Below are 27,843 nucleotides of genomic sequence, written 5' to 3' on the forward strand. Positions count from 1 at the left end.
CGTATTTGTATTTTACGGGACGGGCGGCAACCCTAATTCATTTTTCACAGCCGAGTGATTCACAAACGCTTTACGAATAGGTTCGAACAAAGTGTTCCAACATCAACAATATTGTCCCCAATATTAGCGTTCATACTAATTCATAATGTTAATATTAGGCTACTTATTCTCTATATCTATAACTATATTGTTCCCATCTCATGCGGTTTTACTCCTGACCCGTGTATAACTCTCACAGTCGAGTGATTCAAAACGCTTTGCGAGTCGGTTCGTTCAAATCGTTAAAAGGAACGATTCGTTCGCGAATCGGAGCGTCGCAAGGAGAGACAGAGGCCAGCTGAGGGGGCGTGTTGTGCACAATCTTGCTGAAGTTGGACTGTTGCTGAGCCTCGCGCACAGCACAGGGAGTCACGGAGGGACACGGAGGACTATATAGCAGTCCTTCTTGTGGCGCTGATAGTCGAGAGAGGAGCGGTGGACATGCCCAGACCAGTACATCATCATTGACACCGGCATTGAGCTCTTCTCAGGGTATAAGTTTGCCAAAATGAACGGAACCGCAGGCATCTGCAACCAGTGTCGGAACATGATCAAAGAGAAGGTAGCGGTCTTTTATTATTTATTATCTATTTTTTGCATTCATTGCATTCACAGTATTTGTTCCTTAAGCATGCATAGAAAGTATTTTAAACAAGGGGGGTTGTCTGTTATAGATTGTACTTTACTGTTACTGTAGACTGCGTAATTTGCGCATTGGGAGCTGCTGAACTGCAAATCTGTAGGCCTACTTATTGTAAATGGGTTATTCCTTCAATTCGGTGACATCTTTGAAACTTCTGAAAAACAAAATACACTTTTACAAGTTTCTTCATGTTTGATCATTACAGGGACATATTAAACTTAGTATTAGTCATGCTGGTAAAACTAAATTACTGAAACATTCAGATGTCCATCCAGTTAAATGGGCAGCATCAGGGTGGACAATAACAGGGTGGACATTCAGTGGATAAATGAGCCACTACAAGGTCTATGATTGATATCTAGGAAGCATATTTGTAAGGTAATATTTGCGTTAACATAAATAATGTATATTGACATTTTTTAATTATATTAATTTCCCGTATATCTTCCCATAATAGGATGGACATGTTATGCTTTATTTGTTTTTATTAAAGAAAACATTAATAAAACAAAAGAGTTATAAACTTCAAATAACTTGCAGAATGGTTTATGTTCACCTCCAGTGTGTGTGATGTTATTTCCTAACATATAGTCAGGGTTGGGAGCAGGGATGTAGTGGAGGCTAAACGCACGTAAACGCCGTTTACGCACCTCCCAAAATTCGGAAATAGCGTTTACCCACCTCCAGAGTGGGTTTATCCACCTCTAAATTGCGTTTATCCACCGCTAAATAGATAGTTCCTAAGCCATTTTAAATTAAGCTTATGTCGTTTTAGTTTCATATTGTTCATTATTAGTTTCATAGGTTGTTAAACCTAAGACGAAGTCTTTCATAATGCGCTGCTGCCAGTGTTTCCCATGCGCGTGCATCGATATTGACTACTACCAGCTATATACAGCGTGCTGACCTCAAAAATCCAGCTGTATTCGAACAATAACTTAGCCCTCCTTATTAGGCTCCTTGTATGCTGGCTAATAAGTAATAACTGACAGTGCTGTGTTGGACAGATTTATGCAGCGGTGTTCCATGTCGGAGAGAGAGCGCGAGAGGTACGGGTGAGAGAGAGAGAGAGAGAGAGAGAGAGAGAGAGAGAGAGAGAGAGAGAGAGAGAGAGAGAGAGAGAGAGAGAGAGAGAGAGAGAGAGAGAGAGAGAGAGGTAGCCTAGTGCTGCGCGAATGCGCTACGGCTCTCTGCAATCAAATACGATTTTAAATAGGCTTAGTAAAAAATAAAAAATAAATCGAAAATCAATGTGTGGCGGTCAGCGTTGATATTGTGGCGGGTAAAAATTCTTTGATTCCAGCTTGTTAAATGTGAATATGTTCTAGTGTCTTCTCTCCTCTGTGACAGTAAACTGAATATCTTTGAGTTGTGGACAAAACGAGAGATTTGAGGACGTCATCCTCCTGGGCTTTTGGGAAACACTGATCCACATTGTTCTGACATATTATAGACCAAACAACTAATTGATTAATCGAGAAAATATTCAACAGATTAATCGACTATGAAAATAATCCCAAATCCCTAATCATTATGTACAAGTGCATTGCATTGGAAGCCCTGGATATAAGCCTCCCTCTCTATCTCTCTTAAATATTTTTGTTCTCTCTGTTTTGTCATTTAGTAAACTTTATAGATTTCAACCATATTATTCCTTCTTGGGTCTCTTTAACAAGAACTTAGATTAATGTATGAATTGAATAGTGATTGTGTGACCTATGATGAGGGAACAACCAGTGATACCCTTGGTAGTACCATCAAATGATAGCCTATAGCGATGTCATCAGGATACACATACACCGGTAGGCAGTGGCCCACCTTACCGGGTGACCACGTCGTGGTCCACCAGAATTTATAGTTTACCCACCTCTTTTTTTACCACTACACCTCTGGTTGGGAGGGTTACTTTTGAAACGTGTTCCACTACAGATTACAGAATAAATGCTTTAAAATGTAATTTGTAACGTATTTGATTAGATTACTCAAGGTCAGTAACGTATTATAAATACTATGGATTACTTCTTTAGCACTGGTAGATTTTTTTACTTGTTTTGACAATAAAAACTCTGCCAGTACAGAAAGACAAAATAAACACGTTAAAAATACATTCTCTGAAAAACCTAAATATCTTGTGCAGTGTTGTTTCTAAAACAAGATCAATCAAATATATCTGGTTTTAAGGATTTTTCTTATATTTTTACAGGAAAACAATACAAAAATTATCATCAAAAAATACGATTTTTGGCCTTAATATCAAAGGTTTTACAAGAAAATAAGAAATTATGATCCAACGTGAATTTTATTGATAAAAAATATGATCGTGTCTGGTAACATGTGCATGTAAAATGGCTAGAAATAACATTTTAGCTTAGCATAAATCTGACAATTTACACAAGGTTTATTTAAGTTTCTTCTGCTCCAAACTTACTTCAAACTTCTCTGTCTACTATTTCCGCTGTTCAAATGCACTTTGAATCGCATCATTTATATGTATAAATGTTTTCCATCTGAAAGGACTAAATATTAAATGAAACAAATAACAATAAAATGCAAAGTAATCTCTTCAGTAATCAAAATACTTTTTGAATGTAACTGTATTCTAATTACCAATGATTTAAATTGTAACTGTAGTGGAATACAGTTACTTATATTTTATATTTTAAATACGTTATCCTGTTACATATATTCTGTTACTCCCCAACCCTGCATACAGTATATGTTCAATGAAAGGTCAGGTATCATGACATAATAGGGTGTGCAATAAACCAAGGGAAACACAAAAAACCTCCACGATCAGTGTTTACCACAAATGAATACATGTTAGTGAGAGAATGTAACACTAAACTCTTAACTGTATGTGGGAGGAAAATGGAAGTCCAATGATTTAGCATTTATTTTTGTCAAAGATGTTTGTCATGCAGGTTTTGGGACATGAGGATGCAACACAGTTCAATAGAAAAGGATTTCAGTTATTTAAAATGTAACTTTTAAGTGCAAATAAGTGTGTAACATTATAAAAAGTCTTTATTCTTTTTAACAAGCCTATCAAAATTGTAATCGGGTTAAATTAAGCAATATAAACACCACACACACTTGTAATAGGGATTTAAATTGCACTGAATTGTAGGAAAGACCCACATTTACAGGCGTTCCTGTGCGAGACACTGCTTAACATTGAAAAACAGCACAGACAGACACCCTTACTAAACGCTTTGATACAATGACCAGGAAGAAGAGAGAAAGGGAGAGGAAAGCCTTAACATGTAAATAGTGTATTTCTCATTGGATTAGTGTTGTTGTTTTGGCAGTAAATAGTGTTTATCATAAGGGAAATGCAACAAAAATCATGTTAAGTGTTTTAACTACACCTCTACTACTGCACTTTTATTTCAATTTAATATAGTAATGCAGTTTTATCTTACCTCTCTCTCTCTCTCTCTCTCTCTCTCTCTCTCTCTCTCTCTCTCTCTACCAGAACACACTCTAACATATGCAAACTTTTTTAATGGCATGTCATGAATAGGTGTGTTTACTGGTCTTTTAAAATCCCAATGGTGGGAAACAATTAACATGCTCTTGAGTACTATATGATTTTGACAAAATTATCTGACAAAACACGACAGAAGACGTCCACTGATTGTCACTGATTATTTCCCCCAGCCGTTTCTGTCAAGTCTAGCGTCCGTGTAAAGCAATAGCTGATATCTCACACAACTCATGCGAAAGGTGTGTGTTTCAGGTCCATTTCTCTCAATTAGTGAAACATTCTCAGCAGTTTGGGTGTGTGACGCTTAAATATGGGACAAATGGAATCGCGTATGGATTTCATACGGAACGCAATTTCTTTCCTTTAATTACGTGACGATTCCTTATTTTACAGGATGGTTGGCATATTTAGTTTCATTAATTTGGCCTGATACTCATTCAGCATGAGGGTGACTCTCTTCACTCACTGTCATAAATTCCCTCAGTCAATGATGGCGGTGACAACGGTTAACAGAGGCGGGAAATGGCAGAATTTAAGTGATAATGCACCAATTACGATAAAAAATCTTCAGTGTCATAAAACAGCATCTAATACAGTTAAATGGTAACTAACACGACTATAGACTTGGACATCTGAAGCCGCAAAACAAGTGGGTATACCTAGGGTATACGCAAATATTGATCCTTAGAAGTCTTTATATGCAAACTTCCCTGGGAAAAAATGAAGCATACGTCATATGTGTGCATATGGCCCCAACTACACCACTGGTTAAAATGGTTAAAATGGTATCAAAAACCTACACAGAAAGCTTTTCATCACTTTTGATTATATCAGTGTCTGACTATCTTTCTCAACTTCTAATCTCATCTGAAAGCCTGTAAGTGTCCCCTCATCTCTCTCTCTCTCTCTCTCTCTCTCTCTCTCTCTCTCTCTCTCTCTCTCTCTCTCTCTCTCTCTCTCTCTTTTTCTTTGTCCTCAAACTGTTATTTTTAGCTGCCATTAATCATGTTAAAGACATGTGACCTACTTCTGCTTTGCACATATTTTGCTCTGTCTCACATGCACCCTGCCAAAAGGTTCTTGTAAATCAAATTGGACTTAAATACAGAAACACTACCTGCCATTTATTATACTGAACTGTTGGCTGCTGGCTGGGGAGCTTTTTGTATGAACTTTTGGTCTCTAATCACAGGAGTAAATATTGTGAGATATCCTGTGGCTGAATGCAAACCTATTTTGAGTGCATAACACACTGTTTCAGGAGGACTTTTAGGAGGACTTTGTGGATAAATCACTCCTGGTCTATCAGTCATGTTAACTAGTGATGGGCATTCCAGCTCTTTTCAGTGAGCCGGCTAGTTCGACTCAGCTCACCAAAAAAAGCAGACTCTTTTGGCTCCCAAATAGCTCTTTAAAAAAAATATGTTTTGTATTTTTTCAAGTCAAATATTTTGTGATAGTTTGACTATAATTGGTGTATTTAAAAATGCGTTGGTTTGTTATGAAAAAGAATGCTATTAAACATTTGCATTTAAAGTATAAATTTGATTGTATATAAACAAAGTGCATATAAATCTAACCGTTCAAAACTAATACAGCCTGAACAACATAATAAGTTGGCTCCGCCCTCCCTCACGCGTCTTTGGTTCATTGGTTGACACTTTAGGCATTTAGGCCTATATTATTTTGTTTCATTTTTCGTTCTTTGAATTCGTTAATTCTATTAATTTACATCTTTTGATTATTAATATCTTAATTTTTTATATTTTTATAAATAGATTTGGCTCTTCTGATAAGCGAGCTGGCTCCCAACGTTCACCTACACGAGCTGGCTCTTTGAGCCACGAATGACCAATCACTAATTTTAACTTCATTACCCATTGCATTGGATGTGTCGACTCTCATCAGACATCATATACAGTAGCTTCTCTCATTCTCACCTTGGAATAAAAAAAATTAAAAAATAAAAAGATATTTATATATATATATATATATATATATATATATATTTATTTTTATTCCAAGACTGTATGTCAAATTAAGATATCAAATTAAGATTTGAATAATCAAAAGATTTAAATGAATATAATTAACTAATTCAAAGAACGAAAAAATAAATAAAATAATATAGGCCTAAATGCTCAAGCCCAAACACATTCGTTTATGAAATAAGTGTCCTGAGATATCTCATAGGTGTCCGTGACAGCTGGACACTTTGTAAACAGCAAACAAAAAATGTGTCCACGGACATTGATGCTTCTCACCTCTCAATCCTTTTGCTCGTTCTCATAGTGTTGTAGTTGAAGCGGCTCATTGTGGCTGTGATTCATAATGTTTGTCTGTTGAGGGTGCTATTGTGCCACTTTTGAATTTGACAGCCACGGGAACAAAAAATGCTGCTATTTTGCTCTGTTTGGGTCTTAAAATTATCTTTGGAAGCTGGGGTTTTGGAATTAGAGGGCGTGGCTAATTCAACGGCACAGTCATGTGAAAGCTTCAGAATGTTTAAATCACTTACAGCACCTTAAACGGTGGACATATACCGTACCTTAGTTCCACTAAGTTGGCCCAATACCTGAAACCAATATGCTGATCTGAAGATTTAACATTATTATAACACTTATTAAGCTGCAAAGAATCCTATTGCTTATTCTAGAAACCCATAGAGTAAAACGTTTCTGTGATAAAATCCTTAGTGCTGCTAACAACCTTTGAAGGACCTTTATTTTTAAGAGCGTATTAAGTGCTCTCTTGGTGGTATTTTCTTTTTGTTTCTGACCTAATCCTGTCCCACCTGTGTTAGTTAATTTTTTACCTGTCTTTATTTCCTTCTTTTATTCTGTTTGCTGTCACACACTTCAAAGATAAAGCAACAATGTCTCTTCTGTGGAGCTCGGAACAATATAGCAAATGTGACGTGCTTCGAAGCAACTGGTTTTGTATTTCAATGTTGCTTTTTTTGCACAGAGACACACAGAGAGACACACAGATGCTTCAAATAAATTGTGCTGCTATAGAGAGTTTTGCTGATTCAGCAGCTGACACACGTCCTGTGCCTCAATCTGCCCTGTGCACTGGTTTGACATAATTAACCAATGAATCGCACTGCCCCATTACCACATACAGACCTGTCTGGAAGATCATCAGTGCTTGAATTTCTGTATGTTTGGATAGAAATTTGTGGTTAAAACTACAAACATTGAAACCAGTAATTGAGAGCCTGACGCACATTTTCATCATGGTGCCACCAGGCATCTGTTTAGGCAAAAGAAAAGACCATTCATTGTGCCAATATTACATAATGAGTTTAATGACATAATTTATAGCTCTCTGACTCTGATGATAACCAGGGGAAGGATTCTTATGAAAGAAAGAATTGTTAAGTACATTTTTAAAAATGTAGCATGAAAAGGTCAGATTAGTTTTGAGTTGGTTTGCAAACAAACTGTAAGTTCATATTTGTCTGCAGAGTAAAAAAGTATGTTTGCTTTAAGTTTATTTCATGCTCTGCCAATTGACATGCAATCATTTTATTCTAATGAAATTCACAAGAAATGGAGGTTGAACAGACATGCAAACTAACTGGTTTTAGTGCTTGTTTTGGGAAAATTTCAGCCATGGGTATGCAGACATTACAATATATGTTGTAACATTTAATAATTTAGCCGATGTTTTATCGAACATATTCACATTTTTTGTGTCTATACAAAAAGATATTGTACACTTTACATTTTTTTTTATTTGTAACAATCGTTAAGGTATTCATTATTAGGTATAATTAACTAACAGTGAACAACTGATTGATATTTATGTAAGAAAATGCGATTGTTCATGTTCATAACGCATTAACTAATGTTAACATATACAACCTACAATTTATAAGTCGACTATTTGCACTATTTGTAAATTGCCCCTGCCACACAGTGCGGCTATTTGCACTCAAGTAGTCTGGTGGAAACACTGAAATTAAAGACAAACTGCAGCCCAAAGTGTCGCTGCAATGGTGTAGTGTGTTAAGTGTGGATGTGCTCTTATCAAGCAGTTATCCCGGGTTTGATTCACCCATTTTTCCCTACTTCTCCTCACCCTGTTTCCTGTCTCAACTCTTAATATTTCCTTTAATACTACTTATAATAATTAATAAAAATGAATATAAAGGTTGATTGCCTAGAAGTGTTTTGGTAACGGTGAAGGTCTGGAGTTGAGAGAAAAGTTTGATACGGCTAAAATTAACCGTTTTTACTTTAGTAATATTGTTTTTTGGCAAAAGCCATAGTTTTAATGGTGTTACTGCAGTAATATGGTGTTAATATAGTAACCATGTTTAATTTATCGGTTGCTATGATTTTACTACAAAATACCATGTTGATACTATGGTTACTGTGGTAAAATTATGGTAAATGTTACTTATTGTAACAAAGTGTGCACTTAGTGCAAATAGCCTCTGCAATTTAAAAAATTTACATTTATTAATTTGGCCGACATGCCAAATGTATTAGTATATGTTAAAATTAAGATTAAGAAGTGGTGTAAAAGAATTGTTTGTTCATGTTATCTATCATGTTAACTAAAGCATATAAACAAATACAACCTTATTATAAAGTGTTCCAAATATATAGATGTTCTGGCTCCCGAGTTTTTGAGGAAAAAATATTTTTCCACCCATTTTCTCCCCAATTTGGAATGCCCAATTCCCAATGCACTCTACGTCCTCGTGGTGGCATAATGACTCGCCTCAATCCGGGTGGCAGAGGATGAATCTCAGTTGCCTGAGACCGTTAATCCGTGCATCTTATCACGTGGCTTGTTTGTTACCGTGGCGACATAGCACATTTGGAGGCTTCACGCAATTCTCTGTGGCATCCAAGCACAACTTACCACAATCTCAAGACTCAAGGGGTGGTAGTCAGCGTCAATTCTCGCTGAGCTACCCAGGCCTGAAAAAAGTTTTTATTTAAACAAAGTCAAAGTTAAATCGTAACATTTGAAAAACAGAATTATTTAATTCTTTATTGGAGCAATATGTAACATGGACATCAAGCCTTTAAAATGGGTACTGCAGTCCAAATTCAAAATATTGGAGAGAGTTGTCTCTCCCGCCCCAGACTCGAAGCACACGTGGGTTGCCAGGTTGAGACGCAACAGGAACAAGCAAACTGACAATGGCAAGCGACGAGCCTTACACGTTAAGTTGATCAGCTAATGTATACGTTTGAAATGTTTGTATCTTTTGCAAATTATAAACCAGCTCGTGTGGATTTTTTATAACTCTGTCAATGTTAGATATATGTGTTGATGGCTTTCATGGCAGCAGTGTACTGTCTTTGCCCGCTAACTTGTTTCAAATCTGGCAACCCGGGGTGTTGAAAAACTATTGGGAAATGGGCAGTGGGCGGGATCACAGAGGCCAATACACAGACAGAAATTCCGTCCTGGAACAGACATTTCATAGTAGAATATACTGGCTGTAGTATTGTTTTCGGAGAAGCCAGTATTTCAAATTAGCATGTTTCCTAAATCTCAGATTACATATTGTGATAATTGGATGCTTTATTGCACCTTTAATTTGTGGATCAGGCTTACTTCAAAACAGAATTTAAGACACACATTATGCACAAGCTCTGCATTTTGGAAATCAAATCGTACATTTTAAATTAAGGCAGATATTTCACTGTAAATTAATCTTTATAGACCTGCATATCATTTATCCTTGATGTTACCTTCCAAAACTTCTTTGAATTCCTTTCCAAGAATTCAACAATCCTCAGATAATAACAGTTATTTTTCTCTTTACATCCAATTAAAAAACATGACTGGAAATCAAAACAAAATCCTAACCAAAAATAATCCTAATTCAGACGTGTGGATGGAGACTCATTAGTGGTCAAATGTGCCAGAATGTTACATCATAATCATCTCGCCATCTCTCTACCTTTCTTTCGAAACCATCAGTCCGTTATTCTCTCCCATTTTGTCTATGTAGTCATTTTGCATGTCACTTCTCCTCTCCCCATATTTCAGTGTCTTTCTCTCTTTAAACTCAGTGAGGGTAGGTCAGAGGAAACAGACTCATTTGTTTAAACTAAGCACACAGTGAACTTTGTGAGAGAGTGTGTGTGTGTGTGTGTGTGTGTGTGTGTGTGTGTGTGTGTGTGTGTGTGTGTGTGTGTGTGTGTGTTTGCATTTGTTCTAAATCCACCTTTGCTGTCATGGAGACAGAGATTTCTGCACTTTCACCCAGAACATGTTTGACACGATCAGCCCCTACAAACCCTACTCTTTCTCTCTCTCTTTAATTAGGAATAGTTCAGCCAAGAATGAAAATTCTATCATTATTTACTTACCTTTAATCCTAACCCATATTACTTTCTTCCTTACATAGAACACAAATATATCCTGGCCACTGTTTTCCATGTAATAAAAGTGAAGAGGACTAAGGCTTAACATGATCATGTGTGAAACATACATGCTGCCTTCGAGTGTTTATGTACCCTGAAGTCATCCCCATCCCCACTGCCAATTTACTGATAAATGCCATCAGACATTTTTGCATCAATTTAAACATGTTGACCTTTCCCCATGGTGCAACTATCTCCAAGACATGGGTTCTGGTCCCATAGACCCAGTTTACACCTGGTATTAAAATGCATTTTTGGTCACCCGGATCACAAAAACCACATACGAATGTGATCAAAAATGCATGTAACCACATCACATTAGAAGTGTAAACGCTTATCTGTCCTGAATGCATCTCAGCAGCAGTGAAGCGACTCCTCTCCCCTATCAATGAAGAGCTCCGCTTAAACAAGATTTTAAACTGGTTATGAGCATTTTAAAAGGAAAAAAAATGTCTGATCGGACAATTTAAAAAATCTGATACATACACAAACATGAGAACTTCATGGATCTTCTTCAATGTGTCTGAAATCAACATGTAGGGATTTATGAGATGCACAAACATCTGTAACTCAGGTTAATACAACTAATCTTATGAAATAACAGACAATTCTGCTCGAAATGTTGCTTTTGTGCTTGGATTCAATTTCAGCTGCATTTGGGAGAAATAACACAACATATTTTCAGGCTTTCTTTGTCTTTTCTGTCTTTGTTGCAGTTTATTACCATGCAGTAACACACTGACATAGCAATTGATGTATGACATTATGGGTCCCTCTCCTCCAAATTCAATCAGAAGTGGTCACAGTAGATGCATATAAGTGACCGGTGTAAACAGTGATGCATCTCATCTTACCACATGTGATTGGATCACCAGAGATGCATCTTAATGCCAGGTGAAAACAGGGTAATAGATACCAGGAAGTAATCGAGTTCACTCCGAGACACGGGTTAGGGTCCTGTGGAAACCAGGAAGTAATTGAGTTCACATAAACAATGATGTGCACGATTCTGAGGTTTCATTTTCACTCTAAATTTACATTTTCATTCCACTGATGGTTAGGTTTAGGGTTGGTATTTGCGTTAGGGAATAGGGTTAATAAAATATGCATTCCTGTTCATTTTATTGTCATTTACAATTAAACAACTCGCTTTTGGCGCCACCCCATGGACATTTTACCTCATCAACACTTCTAGGTTCGGCCACTGGGGGCAGAGATTTTGAATTTCATTAAGCACAGACCGATTTCAGCAGCAGAACTTTTGATCTCCTGTCATTGAATTAGCAGTGTGAAAAAAGCACCAGAGTAGTATAATACAAGTGGTCCATATGTGCACTATATTTAAAGTCTTTGTGTGAGGAACAGATTTTCAGGTCGTTATTTACTGAAAAACTTGACATCAGCTCTAGCACTCATTCATAAGTGAAGAAGTGATGCCCGATATATGAACAAATTAAATGGGATCTTTTCAATTAATCAATTGATCCAGTTCGCAAAACCTAAATGGTCTGTTAATGAATTGGATTGATCCGGTTCTGACCCTGTTTACACCTGGTATTAAGATATGTCTTGGGTGATCTGATCACATGTGATCTGATCACATGTCGCTGTTTACACCTGGTAGCTTAAATGCATCCCCTGTGCATTTGAATTCTTGGATTGAACTGTGAAATGAATTCTTGGATTAATGAGACTAGTGTGTATGTACTGTATGTGTGTGTAGTCTGGACGTTGTCCCAGGCTGTTTGAGGAAGATACTACTTCTATCTATGGACATTCATGCTGCTGTCATGACAACAGAATGATTGCCTTGGCTCCAAAGCAAGCAGTTTCAGGCATTATCAGTGGTGATATCATGCCGTGCATTGATTTAATTGATATTGATTTCAAAAGTATTTTCTGTTTTGTCGTCTGTCCTCCCCCTGTTCGCTGTTTGTCCTCTTTTTGTTTTGCAATTTACTCTCCACTATTTGATACAGTTTGTAGAGCCGTGCTGACTTTTTCAATAGACTGTGGTTGTAAGGATACAACAAGGCCCTCAGTGTTTTCAAATGAAAAACAAAACTCCCCTTGTCTTTATGTTGCACAATTTTTCCTTGCCTTTTTTAAATCAGAAATATGCAGGTTTCTTTTGGTCCTGGTGAAGTACAGTCTTTTCAAGTCTTTGGGAAAATATTTCAGCCAGTAGCACTGCAAAAATATCATTTTGTTAATCAGGTTTTGTTGTCTGTTAAACAAGGTAAATTTACTTATGCAATTTAAGCCAAATTGCATAAGCCTTTTTCACATCTTGTTTTTTTTTTTATTTCCCCATTTGCAAATTGTTTCTTCTTGTTTTATGCATTCAGCACATACAATTTAGTAAGGTTTATGCTTAAAAAAAAATTGCAAGGGGGTAGGTAAGAAAAAATGAATTTAAAGGAATATTCTGGGTTCAGTACAAGTTAAGCTCAATCAACAGCATTTGTGGCATTAATGTCCATTACCACAAAAACTCGTCCCTCCTGTTAAATAATAATAAAAAACAAATCTGGGTCTCAGTGAGCATCTACAGTGGATGGGGCATCTAAGTGAATGGGGCCAATCCAAAAATGTTAAAATACTCACTGTTTCAAAAGTATAGCCAGCGATTATTGAGCAGAGATGGGCCACTTGTATTAAAATGAATAGGAGAAATTGGAACGCTCAATCAAGGAGCTCTGTGCGCCAACGGTAAATGGATGTAGAAAGGAAGTCTTGCCTTACAGTTAAAAGAGCCAGTCACCTTTTAGATACAGATATCACATGTCAATTAACTCTAGAACATTCATGTGCTTAGATATACAGCCGGAAGAATGGCATGTTTTAGCAAAATATGAGGTTAAGAATCACAATTTATGACACCAGTATTGTCAGATTGTATTGCTGATTTGAAATATGTTCTTTGATCATAATCTTGGCCTAACGTTTTTGAGATTTTGGTCTTTCTCCATTCAAGTAGATAGGAGCTGCACTGGTATCACTGGAATTAGCCTCCATAGAGCGTCACCAAGATGGCTGACAGTGGACTGACTTGCTAGAAAGACTTTGGTATAGCTACAAGATGTTAACAATATGTATGTTAACATGATTTTAGTGTTATAAAATAACTTACAAGCCTTTTCTGAGTAAAGTTGTGTCTAGTTTTACAACTTAGTTGCCATAACGACTTAACGCTGTAAACCCTAAAACGACTGTATAAATAATGGTTTAAACAATTTTGCAGCTCAAATAATTTACACATTTTAACAGAAGAATGAATGTAAGTGCTTTTATAAAATTTTAAGCTACACATTACTGCCTTTTAAAACCTCCAAAAATTGGAAGTGCATAACTGTTACCTCGAATTGTTGCTTTTTTTTTTTTAAGGACGAGTTTAAAATATTTTGCTAAATGTTGTCTGTTGAGCTAAACTTGTATTGAACCTAGAACAAAGATGTTTTCCAGATACATTTTCAAGATTCACATACAGTATATTTAAGGTACATTTTCTGTATTATTGTCTTGTATACTGTAAGTACATGTAACCTTGTTTTATATGTTTTTGCAGTGAAGATGCATTTTTTGTGAAGGTACATTTGTACACTTTGCACTTCTGAAAAAAGAATCTTTACAGTTATAAATATACAGGTATTTTTCAGAAAAATACCTTTATATCAAAAAAGACTTTGTACTTTTGATTCATTGTTTAAATGTGTGTTTGGGTGCACAAACCCTTATTATTTTTTGGTTAGTGTTTTATAAACACTACAAGTTTCCAGCAAGGACACTGAGTGGAGGCAAAACACTTTTGACTGCAAACACAACACCATGTGTGGACTTGTGGGGGGGGTTGGGGTATCCTGAACAAACTGGGACCCTGGAGAGAAAGGAAGGAAGGAAGGAGAAATTAAGAGAAAGGGAGGGTGAGAATTACAGGGGAAGAGATTTGGTTGTTCGTGGCCATGGTCCACTGAACTAAAGTGACCCTTACACCCTTGGCATTATAGCCAGTGAAGCAAACACATGCACTCACAGTAAAAATGCAAACACGGCTTTCGTGGAACTCCTCACCTTTCACTGTAACTGGAACAAAAGACTGGGAAAGACTTTGAAAATAAACCCCAGCAGGGAGACACTAAATCAACCTGAAAATCCATTAAAATACATATAGCACTTGCATTGTGACATGTGCACCTTGAGCATATCCTTCAGATTTTGCTTGTTAAATATTTTTACTGTCAGAATATTTTTCATCATATTCATTCAAAATATAAAATGTTCTTTTTCTTCCTCTCACAGGAGAAAGGATTGAAGATGTTAAGACACATATCAACGGGACCAAGCTCATTTATTCCAGAAAATGAGGTAAAACCATTGTTTTTCTAACAGGGTACAGTGATATCACCATGTTATTATTATTCAAAGTTTCTTGAAGTACCAGTAAACATGCAATATCATATTAAAATAATAGTTTACCTAAACATGAAGATTCTTTCATTATTTATTTATCCTTATGATGTTTTGAACCTACGTTGTATGCTGTAATTTCTCAAGATTGAGAATTTATTACATCTTACCCTAAGAATTAAAGTTAACACTTTACAGTAAAGTTGTATTTGTTATCATTAGTCAACTACATTAGTTAAAATGAACTAACAATGAACGATACTTTTACAGCATTTATAAATCTTAGTTCATGTTCATTTTAACACATATACATTAATACATTGTTGAAATTAAATGCTGTGTATGCTAACATTAGTTAATGCACTATGAACTAACATGAATTTAACAATGCACAATTGTAGTTTTATTATCTAACATTAATAAGGATGTTAAGAAATTCAATATAAAATATATTGCTCAATGTTAGTTTATGATACCGAATGCATTAACTAATGTAAACAGAATCAGAATCAGACTGAGCTTCATTTTGTGATGGTGGCAGAAGCTTCCAGTGCAAAAAATGCAACCATATATACATACATATACAAACTCCTACATTTAAACATATATACATATAGTGACATCAAATTAAAAAGATAGAACTGATAAAAAAAGAGAGATATACAATAGAGCAAGAATGTTGTTAGAATATTTATATATAGATATACTGCTATGTGCAGGTGATGTAATGTAATGAAGAAGAGGTAGGATATGTTAAAGAATATTAATGAAATATGGATAGAAGTAGGAATGGATAGATTGAATATTGCACATGGTTGTATTGACAAAAGGAAAGTATTTGGGGCAGTTTAAACTGTTCATTATGTGGATGACCTGAGGAAAAATGTTTCCTGTGCCTGGCTGTTCTGGTGCTCTGTAGCTCCGGCCAGAGGGCAACGGTTCGAAAAGGAAATGTGCTAGGTGGGTAGAGGAGCGGCAATAATCATCTCAGCAATCCAAGTCTGATGTCTGACTTGGTAGCTGAACAAAACCTGACAAATATAGAAGTGCAGAGGACAGACTGAATGAATGCTGAGTAGAACTGTATCAGCAGTGCCTGTGGCAAGTTGAAATTCCTCAGCTGGCAATGGAAGTACAACCTCTGCTGGGCCTTTTTCAAAATTGAGTCCATGTGGGTCTCCCACTTCAGGTCCTGTGAGATAGTAGAGCCCAGGAACCTGAATGACTCCACTGCTGCCACAGTGCTGTTCAGAATGGTGAGCGGGGTCAGTGTTGGGGTGTTCCTCCTAAAGTCCACTATCATCTCCACTTTTGAGCGTGTTCAGCTCGAGGTTGTTTTGACTGCACCAGAAAGATAGGGGGTTGATGGTGTTAAAAGCTGAACTGAAGTCAAAAAATTGTTGCCTTGCATAAGTCCCTGTTCTGTCTAAATATTGAGTACAGTGTGTAATGCAGTCCCATATTGACTGCATCATCCACAGACCTGTTTGGTCGATCAAGGAAGGGTTCAGTGATGTCCTTCAGATGGGCCAACACCAGTCTCTTAAATGACTTCATGACCACATCGTCAGAGCGACGGGTCTGTAGTCATTAAATCCTGTTATTTTGGGTTTCTTTGGGACGGGGATGATTGTGGAGCATTTGAAGCTGCAGGGAACTTCACACTGCTCCAGTGATCTGTTGAAGATCTGTGTGAAGATGGGGCCAGCTGGTCAGCACAGGATTTTGGACAAGCGGGTGAAATCTGCGGGTCTGTGCTTTTCTTGTCTCCTGTCTCCGGAAGACCCGGCACTCATCCTCTTTCCAGACCTTAAGTGCAGGTTGAGTAGCAGGAGAGGAGAGGAGGGTGGTTACAGTAGTTGTAAATGTTTGTGTGCTTTGTGGGGTGTGTGACTGGGCTTTTCATATCTACAGTAAAAACACATTCAGGTCGTCAGCTAGTTGTTGATTCCCTACAGTTTTGGGGGTTGGTGTCTTGTAGTTGGTTTTCAGCTTTTCAGAATAGCTTCTTTTAGCCAATCTAATCTCCTTTGTCAGTCTGTTTTTGGCCTAAATGTACAAGATGTTATCCCCACTTCTTTAAGCATCCTCTTTGGCCTTACGAAGCTGCCTGTGTTTTGCTGTAAACCATGGTTTATCCTTATTGTATGTTAAATAAGTCCTAGCAGGAATGCATATATCTTCACAGAAACTGATATATGATGTCACAGTATCTGTGAGCTCATCCAGGTCTGTGGCTGCAGCCACAAAAACACTCCAATAAGTGAATTTAAAGCAGGCTTGTAGTTCAAGCTCTGCTTCATTGGTCCATCCCTTTACAGTGCTTACTACAGGTTTAGCTAATTACATTTTTTGCATGTAGATCAAAAGAAGATGAACCAGACAGTAATCAGAGAGTCCCAAAGCTGCTCGAGGGACAGAGGCATATGCATCCTTTATTGTTGTGTAGCAATGATCCATTGTATTTCTGTCTCTGGTGGGGCATGTAATGTGCTGTCTGTATTTGGGCAGTTCATGTGTGAGATTTGCCTTGTTAAAATCTCCAAGAATAATAATAAGTGAGTCTGGGTATTGTTGCTCCGTGTCTGTGATCTAAGAAAGTGTATTTGCATTGTAAATTGAATTATAGCATCTGTCCTCACTTTGCTGTATTAAGATGAATGAACCTGAATCTGAGTTCAAATCTTTCTTGTGGAACAGCAGATATGCTCTTTCGCATATATAAAATGTGTATTCTTCAGTACTTTAAAAGATTGTACTTCTGTCCCTCACAACCTATTTTTTGTTTGCAGCAAATTAAATAAGTGCAATGCACTGTTTCTCATATTCACCCTCTCTAACCTATACTTCAGATCCTAGGAGCCTTGCCGCTTAGTGATTCCACTGTACTGTTGCTTGATGAAGTGTTCTGTGGGCGTCTGGATAACCTGACGCATGTGATGGGGCTCCACCCACATTACCTGCAAGCCTTCCTGCGCTGCCACTATTACCTCCTAAGGATGGATGGCCCTCTACCACTCCACTATAGACATTACATCGCTATAATGGTACATACACAGAGGCAAATTTTAAGGAAATCTTAAGGACTTAAGTTCTTGTGGAATAGTTTTATGAGTAATAATAATGTTTGTTTTTTCCAGGCTGCAGCACGCCATCAGTGTTCCACATTGGTGTGTCAACACATTCAAGAGTTTGAGCATATAGGCGTGTGTTCTGATTGGCTCAGAGGTTTGGAGTTCTGCCCGCAACGACTACGCAACCTCAATGAGATAAACAAAATCCTCGCGCACAGACCCTGGCTCATCACCAAACAACACATTCAGGTAATGTGAACACAGACTTCATTGTGATCTTACTGCTTATACTGCACAGTATACACGGAATACTGGCTAGTTTTTGGCAAATGTATTGTAGTTGTTCATCTGGGTATTCCTTGTATACTGCATAGTGTGCACAGTATGGATATTATATACACAGTACAAATGAGTCCTTGATGTGACGCTCATTTGGTTTTTGTCCAGATCTGTTCATTTATTCAAAAATACATGCAAAATACAATTCAAAAGAATTACTTGAAAACAAATTGCTATGTGTAATATATACTTGAATACTCTACTATGATGAACTTGTTTTAAATTTCTGAGTAGGTTTAAAGTAAAAAATGTCAAAGTGGTGTAACCGTCAGGCACGTTAAAAGCTGAAATTCTTAAAAAAGAATTGTTGGCATAAGTAGCTTGGAATAATCTTTTATTATTATCTTGTTTAAATAAGCAGTAAAAACAATGTTTTCAATATTTAAATTTTTTTTTTCCAAATGTTTCAAAGCACATTTTGTTAAGGGCAAATGGCGTAACCTTCAGAAACAAAAATTATATTCATGACTCAGAAGTTAATGATATTTGTTATATATAAAAAAAAAAAAAAAGATCTTGAAAAATGTGTTTGAAAACTTTTTGAAATTATTGATAAAGTTGTGTTCAATTATGTGTATTAAAAGTGCAAGGAAATTAGTTTAATAGCTTTTACTTGATGGTTACGCCACATTTTTAAAGCCATGAAATACATTTTTTGGCATTTGCTTTAATAAAAAAATTAACGTGGACACAAGATTCTTCACAAAAGTTTCTACAAAGTTTACTGATGTTTTGAACTAGATTTTTGTAAGATTTCAAAATTTTATCACGTCAGACAACCTTAATTGTCAATGACCCATATATAATGAGTTAAATCATATTAAAGGAATAGTTCACCCAAAATAGACATTTCTCACATTGTTTACACACTCTTGGCATTCCAGATGTTTATAACTTTGTTTTCTGCAGAACACAAGCAAAGATTTTTAGAAGAATATCTCTGTTGGTACATTCAATGCAAGTGAGGGGGCCAAAACTTTGGAGCTCTAAAATGCACACAAAGACAGCATAAAGGCAGCATGGGGCCTGTAGAGGCTCAGCGGTTAAGGCTCTGGGTTACTGACCAAAAGGTCGGGGGTTCAAGCCCCATCACCGCCAAGATACCACTGTTGGGCCCTTGAGCAAAGCCCTTGACCCTATCTGCTCCAGGGGCGCCGTTTCATGGCTGACCCCAGTTTAGTGAATATGCGAAAACAACTGCTTTTCATTGGCTCTGTACCTGTACTCTGCACAATGAAAATAAAGTTGAATCTTAATCTTAAAAGTAATCCAAATGTCCAAAATGTAACCTTTTTTTCACTGTACATCTTGCCATTGCAAGTCTCAAGGCAATCTCGATTACACTTCCTAGTGCTTGACTCATACGCAGAGGGCTAGATGACACTTGTAAGTGTAATTGAGCTTGAAATTTAACCACTGGAGTCATATGGAATACTTTATTTATGCTGCCTTTGCATGTTTTTTTGGAGCTTCAAAGTTGTGGCCACCATTTACTTTTTTGAACCTACAGAGCTGAAATATTCTTCTAAAAATCTTTGATTGTGTTCTGCAAAAGAAAGAAAGTCATATTCATCTGGGATGGCATGAGGGTAAGTAAATGCGGAGAGAATTTTCCTTTTTGGGTGAACTATTCCTTTAATGTCAAAAATTAACGACCTTACATTCTCCCTCTCTTTTTTAGGCTCTGGTGAAAACAGGAGAACACAGCTGGTCTTTGGCAGAGCTGGTTCATGCTGTCGTCCTGTTGGCTCATTTTCACGCCTTGTCTAGTTTTGTATTTGGTAGTGGTGTCAACCCTGACCCTGAGGTCACAGAGGTCAGCGGTGTTACAGATGACCTTTGCCCCCCATCCATTTCGAGTTTGTGCACCTGCCACCTAACAAAGAGCAACCAAGCAAATGGGAACTCTTTGCAAAACCCGAACACAGGGGTAAGAACGTCTTGCAATGTATCCATGTGTTTTTTGTGTGTTTGTGAGCTGTGCTAGTGTACTACATCTGCACAAGGTCCAAAATGAACACTTGCAAAGAGTCAAATGCAAATAAAATGGGCTTTGCGAGTAAGTAAAAAGTTGGTCGTTAACTTTTTTAGGAACTTTAGCATTGCATGGTATAAGCTGAATTGTAAGAATGATAGTCTCACCCTCACTAATGTAAATTACATAAAAAATAATCTACTAAAGAAAATACCTGTGAAGGCTCACTTGTCTTTTAAAATGTTTTACCTAATTTATTTACTTTATTTATTACCATCAGATGTTTATCTAGGAGGCATAAAAATGTTTTTAGCTCTAAATGGCTCCATGTGGTGATGCATATGTGAATTATGTCTTGCTTTAAGCCACCAAAACAAACTACAAAGAACAAAATCACAGCGTTTTGAAATTTCTTCATGTCAAGTGTAGTTTTGCATCTCATTTATGATGCTGTGAGTGACACAGTGACCTACATGAAGGGGGAAAAAACGCTAAATAATTCCATTCAAACAGAGATAAATGCTTATTTTTAAGATAAGATTAGGGATATTTCACCCAAAAAAACTAATTCTCTCATAAATTATCTACCCTCATGCCATGCCAGATGTGTATGACCTTCTATTTTCTGCAGAATGCAAAGAAATATTTTTAGAAGAATATCTCGGCTATTTAGGTCTGTACAATGCAAGTGAATGGTGACCAAAACTTAGAAGCTTAAAAAAGCACATAAAGGCAGCATAAAAGAATCCATAAAATTACCAAAATATAAATAATTTTTCACCGTAAAACTTGACATTGGCAGTCTCCTTGGTGACCATGATTTCAAGCTTGATTGCACTTGAATAGAAGCTTGAAATCATAATTGTGCCTAGAGAATGCAATGGCAAGATTTACAGTGAAAAAGCAGTGTATATTTTTGTCTGTTCTCACCCAAAACAAATTAGATCGCCGTAGAACACATGGATTAAACCACTGGAGTCCACGGATTATGCTGCCTTTGTGTGCTTTTTGAAGCTTCAAAGTTTTGGTGACCATTCACTTGCATTTTCAGATCCAATATATTCTTCTAAAAATAACAATTTTGTTTGTGTTCAGCATAAAAAAGAAAGTCATACACATTTGGGATGGCATATGGGTGAGTAAATGATGAGAGCATTTTCATTTTGGGGTGAACTATTCCTTTAAATATGTAATCCTACACTTCTAAAATTCCTGCACTTCCTGATCAGTTTCCAAATAGTTTCTCATTGCATGTACTGTTTGTGAGTGTTTAGGATTAGTTATAGGGTTCATATATCAAAATTGCATTGAAAATATAAAATAAATTTGTACTTGTCTATTTCAGAGTGAACTGGAAGCTTTGATGGAGAGAATGAAGCGATTGCAAGAAGAGAGAGAAGACGACGATGCGTCAGAAGAGGAGATGTTCACTCGCTTTGAGAAAGAAAAGAAAGAAAGTCTTTTGGTCGTGTCCGCAGGTACTATAACATTTCCTTCATGCTGTATGCATCAAATGAGAGCACATTCCTTGATCACATTCCTTCAGAATATAATACTTTTCATAAAACATTAAAAGCCATTAAAAAGCTGAATTAAAAAATAATATGCACAGGAAACATATTCATAAATGAAAACTAGACCAATAATAGGTTTTCTTCAGACAGGTGTGTTCAACTCAGATTCAAACTACATTATTATGTGCTTTGAAATCTGGAATTCTGATAATCTAAACGGTCAGACGGATTTAATTGTTTTTCATTATTCATAATTCAGGACTCGATGCGACTGTAAAATCATACACAAAGTTAAAAATGTTCAGTTTTCTGTGCTGTCTTTTAACAATAACTGCTACTCTTTTATGTCACTTGATGTTGTGATGACACTCAAGTCATTACTATGGCAACTATTGTTGGTTTACCAGATATTGATAACACTGTCTGAACAAACAAAACTATTTTTATACTGTTGAGGAGCAGGATTTAAAACAATGGAAAAGTTAGAAAAAGGAATTTGCTTTGTATCCGTGTATCACAATGTTATGATTTGCGTATACAGGGTTCGATGAGGAAGTTGTCCCTCCCTCTCCTGTGGCTCGGTTTGTAGATGACCCGTCGTTTGGATACCAGGACTTTGCACGACACGGAGAAGACAACCCACCCACTTTTAAAGCACAAGTGTGTTTGCCCTCAAATATACACAAATACAGTATTATTTTATTTTTACCCTTAAAAACCCTTTCAAGCTGGGAACAAATGATTGATTGGCTTCACAGGTCTCCTCTCTCTGTTTGATCTTTGGTCTCTCTTGTTCACTGACTCCTGTAGGACTACTCATGGGAAGATCATGGTTTCTCTCTGGTGAACAGGTTGTACTCTGACATTGGTCACCTTTTGGATGAAAAGTTCAGAACGGCTTGTGATCTGACCTATTACAACATGGCCAGTCATGAGGGGGTGGATACCAGCATGCTGCGCAGGGCACTCTTCAACTACGTCCACTGTATGTACGGTATAAGGTACGTCCATGAGTATGCCACATTTGACACTCACAAAACTTAAACTTTGTTTCTAAAAACAAGTAATTAATAAGCCGGTTGGTATATTTTGACATCCTTCACATCTTGGATAATGGAAACTGTATTTTGACAGCAAATGAAGAAGACTTAAACTAGGGTACACTTCGTATTTCCACGTACTGTAACGTTTTCAAAGTATACTCGTACAGACGTGTTTGATGCATGCGCACCAAGACTGCTTTGTAATGCGCTGTACAGTCAATGGCAGGTACATTGACCACGTGCAAAGATGCGGACTGTATACGTGTCTAGATAAACAAGGCTGCTTGCTGACATGTCTCTAGTACTTTGGTAATGATGGAATCTAGTGGACGGACGATCATATCAATTGCGGATGTAAATGGAACTTTACATTACAATTGCAAATCAATAAATAATATATTTAGGGGCTACTATACGAAACTTTACGATTCTGAACTACCTGCGGATGCCGCTATTCTACTAGATAATTTTTTTTCCCACTATCTCAGAAGAACAGAGAACTCGACTAAATGCACCAATCTCTGTAGAGGAGCTGTCTGAAGCAATTTCCAAAATGCAGAAGGTATATAACTTAAAATTATACATAGGATGCACAACTCTCCTAACTGCAGACATGTGTTTAATAGCTCCCTCTCACCTCTATACCTCAAGTGTAAAACACAAACTGGTACCCTTACACATTGTTTATGGTCATGTCATAAACTGCAAATATATTGGGCTAAGATAGTTTCTGAAATCAGCATTGCTTTAGGGAATTAGCTTGATTTGAACCCTTGTTTTTGATTCTGGGGCTTCCAGACTGTGCTTTAATTTCATCAAGGTAAACAAAATAGTATAATATACTCACTTTTGCTGCCAGGAAGAACAATTTATTGAGATGGATCAATGATAAGGCTCCAACCATATCGGACTGGCACAAGATTTAGATGGAACTAATACCACCTGAATACTTAACTTGTGTACTCAACGGTCAGCCAGATCACTTCTATAGCATCTGGAAGCCCTATATTAATACCCTGGAGACTATTTATTTTTAGTCTGTCAACTATTTTATGGAAGGGTACCCCTACATAACTAGACCCTGGGCTGATATTCAATATGCAGATTATCCTGTCTAAAATGATTGTATTGCAAGTGTTTACTTTGATGGACTATTGAAAGGAAATTGACTGTGAATGTTGCCGAGCTGTTTAAGTTACGTTGTTCATTGTGTTTTGTAATCTGTTTAAATTTAAAACTCAATATAGATATAATAAATAAATAAATAATGAGTCCAGTCTTGGCAGTTGCATTCTAGGATGAAATATTCCATGCAATGTGCTCTGGTTTTATACTGCACATTTTGGCAAATTTATTAGACCATAGGGATTGTGCACACAGAAAATAGCACACTATACATAGTATGAACCACAGCCCCCTAGTGTACTAGTCTCATATACAGGCCTTTGACATCCTTGATTTGTTTTCTCCCGAGTACTGAAGCCCAATATAAAAGGATGAACATGTGTTTTCATTCTGTGTATCTGCAGATACGACGACTACGATTACGGAGAAGTAAATCAGTTGTTGGAGCGTAGTCTGAAGGTTTACATTAAGACAGTGACATGTTACCCAGAGAGAACCACCCGCCGCATGTATGAGAGCTACTGGCACCAGTTCAGACATTCGGAGAAGGTAAAGTCATGTTATCACGTACCCCAAACAGCAACTAAGAAGAACACAAAATTTGTTTTATACTTAATATGCTAATTTTCTCAACTTTGTTTCCTTTGCTTTAGGTTCATGTGAATTTACTTCTAATGGAGGCTCGCATGCAGGCAGAATTGCTCTATGCTTTGAGAGCCATCACCCATTACATGACCTGACCAATCAGACTTCAACCAGTTGGACTGCTCTCATTGTGACGCCAATATTTAACCAATTCAATTTTTTTCTATAATGAATCAGCCCAAATCTGCCATTTGTCGTGACCGATCAGACAATCAGACTTCTCAATACGTACAGTTATTATATAATTATATAACAACCAGTATGAGCACATGTCAACAGCAATTGGTTTTGTATATATTTTTGTTCAAGTTATTGCCTAGCTCTTAATCTTTTGTCACTTCAAAAATTATCTGTAGTATTTCTTGGGTCGTTCAGATCAATAACCTCACAACAGAAGTTATGTGAATGAACACAAACCATTCTGTTATAATCCCACACTTCAAAGAAAGTATCCAGAGACATATACATGTCGAATTGGACCGCATGGATTCATTTAAATCAATAATCCATTATAATCCATCCATCCATTATTTTTGTTGGACTAAAATATATTATGGGAGGGACTTTTATGGTCAGGAAAATTCTTTCTTGACTGATTAAGACAACCCAAATCCTCTGACTTGATTTATAATTTGAGCTGATTAACTGGACGAAATCATTTATGACATCATCTCAACATCACACGACATCATGACTGGGCAAATGACATTTTAACGTGCAATATTTTCTCATTGAAATCTCACATATACTATAAGCTTAAAAACTGGAGCAACGAGTACATAACCTTTTAACAAGAAGTAGTCATTTTTTTTTCTTTTTTGCACATTAAGAAGAACTGTATTTTGGAACCGAATACTATTTTCCTTTTGTAATATCACCGTAAATGACAACAATAGAATGTGAGACTCCAGTACGAAGTAAACTGCTTTCGCTGAGAGTCTTTTCCTTTCTTTTGTTAAGCCTTGTGCCTTTTTAAATTCTTTAAAATTACCTTTCTTCGTATTGAATCAATTATTTAGAGTTCAACACCATACATTTTGTTTGGTATTTTTTTCTACCTTTTTTTTTCCCAGGTCAACTTGTTTTGGTTTAGTTGTTTACCTGAAAACTAAGCTTTTGTAGCATTGATACTGTACTATGAGTCCTTTACTATCTCCTTTCATTCTCAGTGTTATACTTTAGATAGCAACATTTGTTTAAGTTTATATGTTGATCTGGCACTAAACCCTGCCACTTTCAATCTCTAACTAGCTATACTAATTACATTTTGTGACTTTATTTTTGTGCGAGTGTATGTGTGCAAGATTCAACATGTAGCGTGTCACATCCCAAACATTTGTATGCGTAGGACAAAGTATTTGCACATCTTTTACGCATCTTTTTGTGGTTGTTTGCTTCTGTGAAAAATAACTGCGCACAAAAGCACAAGAAGTTTTGTATGTGAATGTGATATATCTGACTGTAGGGAGCGTGTGAAAAGTAACTACTTTTGATACTATTGATGTGATAATTACTGTCCCATCAAAACATTTCTCAAAGGCTTATTTATATCGCTTTGTGAATCATTATTACATATTTGCACAATCAAGGTGCAACATCAGTGTCCTTAAAAAAATCTATTGAAATTGTGTCTGAAAATATGTGAAAGATAAGCTTTATGGAAGGAGACAAATTGTTGCCCGGTCCAATGTTTTGGACAGTGACTTATAAATGTTTTGAAAGACAGATTGATTATGTGAACCAATCTGAATACCTGTATCACTGGAGCAGGTAAAATTGCCATTGAAGTGCCTTTCAAATTTAGTTGCAAGTGTTATAATTTGTAAGTAGCGGATTGTATAATTTCCCCATGCAAATGTTCTTTGAAAAATTGGTAAATGTTTGCAACTGTTGTATTTCCTTCTTGTGATAGTTATTCTTGTCACAGTGGTGCTGTGAAGCTTTCTTGTTCTCTACTCATAAATTTGTATAAACACGATCAGCCCCAACATTCAAATCACCTGCCTAATGTTGTGTTTGTCCCCCTCGTGCTGCAAAAACAACACCAACCACTTCTCACCACAATTGTACAGAAAGGTTACCTGAGTTACGGTAGACTTTGTCAGACTTAGTTTGAATCAGTCTGGCTATTCTCTGTTGACCTCTCTCATCAACAAGGCATTTCCATCCACAGAACTGCCCCTCACTTGATATGTTTTGTTTTTGGCACCATTCAGAGTAAATTCTAGAGACTGTTGTGTGTGAAAATCCCAGGAGATCAGCAGTTAAAGAAATACTCAAACCAGCCCATCTGTCACCAACAATCCTCCATGCGATTATCATCAGCCATTCAGGAGCTTTAATTAATGTTCACATCAACCATCAGAATGGGGATAAAATGTGATCTCAGTGATTTGGACCGTGGCATGATTGTTGGTGCCAGACGAGCTGGTTTGAATATTTCTGTATCTGCTGATCTCCTGGGATTTTCATGCACAACAGTCTCTAGAATTTACTCAGAATGGTGCCAAAAACAAAAAACATCCAGTGAGTGGCAGTTCTGTGGATGGAAATGCCTTGTTGATGAGAGATGCCAACAGAGAATGGCCAGACTGGTTCAAACTGACAAAGTCTACCGTAACTCAGATAACCGCTCTGTACAATTGTGGTTAGAAGTATATCATCTCTGAATGCTATACTGAGATGCAGGCTGGTGTTGTTTTAGCAGCATGAGGGGGACCTACACAATAGTAGGCAGGTGGTTTTAATGTTGTGGCTAATCGGTCTACACTGGCACACAATTATGCTGTCAGTGCTGGAATTCAAGTCCAGTGGCCCTAAAACAGAACTGTATATTTCAATAAAATTTCTAAACATAAATCTCAGATTGCTGTTTATTTTTCTCCTTTTTTTTTTTCCTTAAAATTTCCATTGAAAATATAACAAGCATTATTACTTAATTATATATCTGGTTGATTGTGAAATTACATCTATGACATCATAATGTTGTGGCCTCCTCTACAAAAATGAATCCGTCATTACCCAGGCACTGACAACATTACAGTTTTATGTTGTAATTGAATTGTAGTCGGTTGGATGATACATTTCAAGGGTTAAAAAAGAGTGTATTGGGTCATTCCATGTAATCTCAACCAGAGGTCCCTTGCTCAAAATG

The 27,843-nt window shown here is 36.8% G+C and overlaps 1 protein-coding gene across 1 annotated transcript; it reads left to right on the forward strand.

The window, feature by feature from the left end:
• The first annotated feature begins 376 nt into the window (after nucleotides 1–376).
• LOC127632184 (sestrin-3-like) lies at nucleotides 377–27,198 on the forward strand. The gene is made up of 10 exons (XM_052110775.1): nucleotides 377–601; nucleotides 14,867–14,932; nucleotides 17,827–18,021; nucleotides 18,115–18,297; nucleotides 20,069–20,317; nucleotides 21,708–21,840; nucleotides 22,418–22,536; nucleotides 22,687–22,877; nucleotides 24,449–24,593; nucleotides 24,698–27,198. The coding sequence occupies exons 1-10, from the start codon at nucleotides 548–550 to the stop codon at nucleotides 24,782–24,784; spliced, it is 1,422 nt and encodes a 473-aa protein (XP_051966735.1). The 5' UTR covers nucleotides 377–547; the 3' UTR covers nucleotides 24,785–27,198.
• The last annotated feature ends 645 nt before the right edge of the window (nucleotides 27,199–27,843 follow it).

Source organism: Xyrauchen texanus, chromosome 38 (genome assembly GCF_025860055.1).
Source record: "Xyrauchen texanus isolate HMW12.3.18 chromosome 38, RBS_HiC_50CHRs, whole genome shotgun sequence".
NCBI classification, from domain to species: Eukaryota; Metazoa; Chordata; class Actinopteri; order Cypriniformes; family Catostomidae; genus Xyrauchen; species Xyrauchen texanus.

Bases quoted from the DNA above. Each gene is read 5' to 3' on its own strand.
- LOC127632184 (XM_052110775.1), top strand. From the start codon at position 548: ATGAACGGAACCGCAGGCATCTGCAACCAGTGTCGGAACATGATCAAA. The intron at 18,298-20,068 runs GTAATGTGAACA...TCTCTTTTTTAG, and splicing joins TCACCAAACAACACATTCAG to GCTCTGGTGAAAACAGGAGA. The intron at 21,841-22,417 runs GTACTATAACAT...TTGCGTATACAG, and splicing joins TCTTTTGGTCGTGTCCGCAG to GGTTCGATGAGGAAGTTGTC.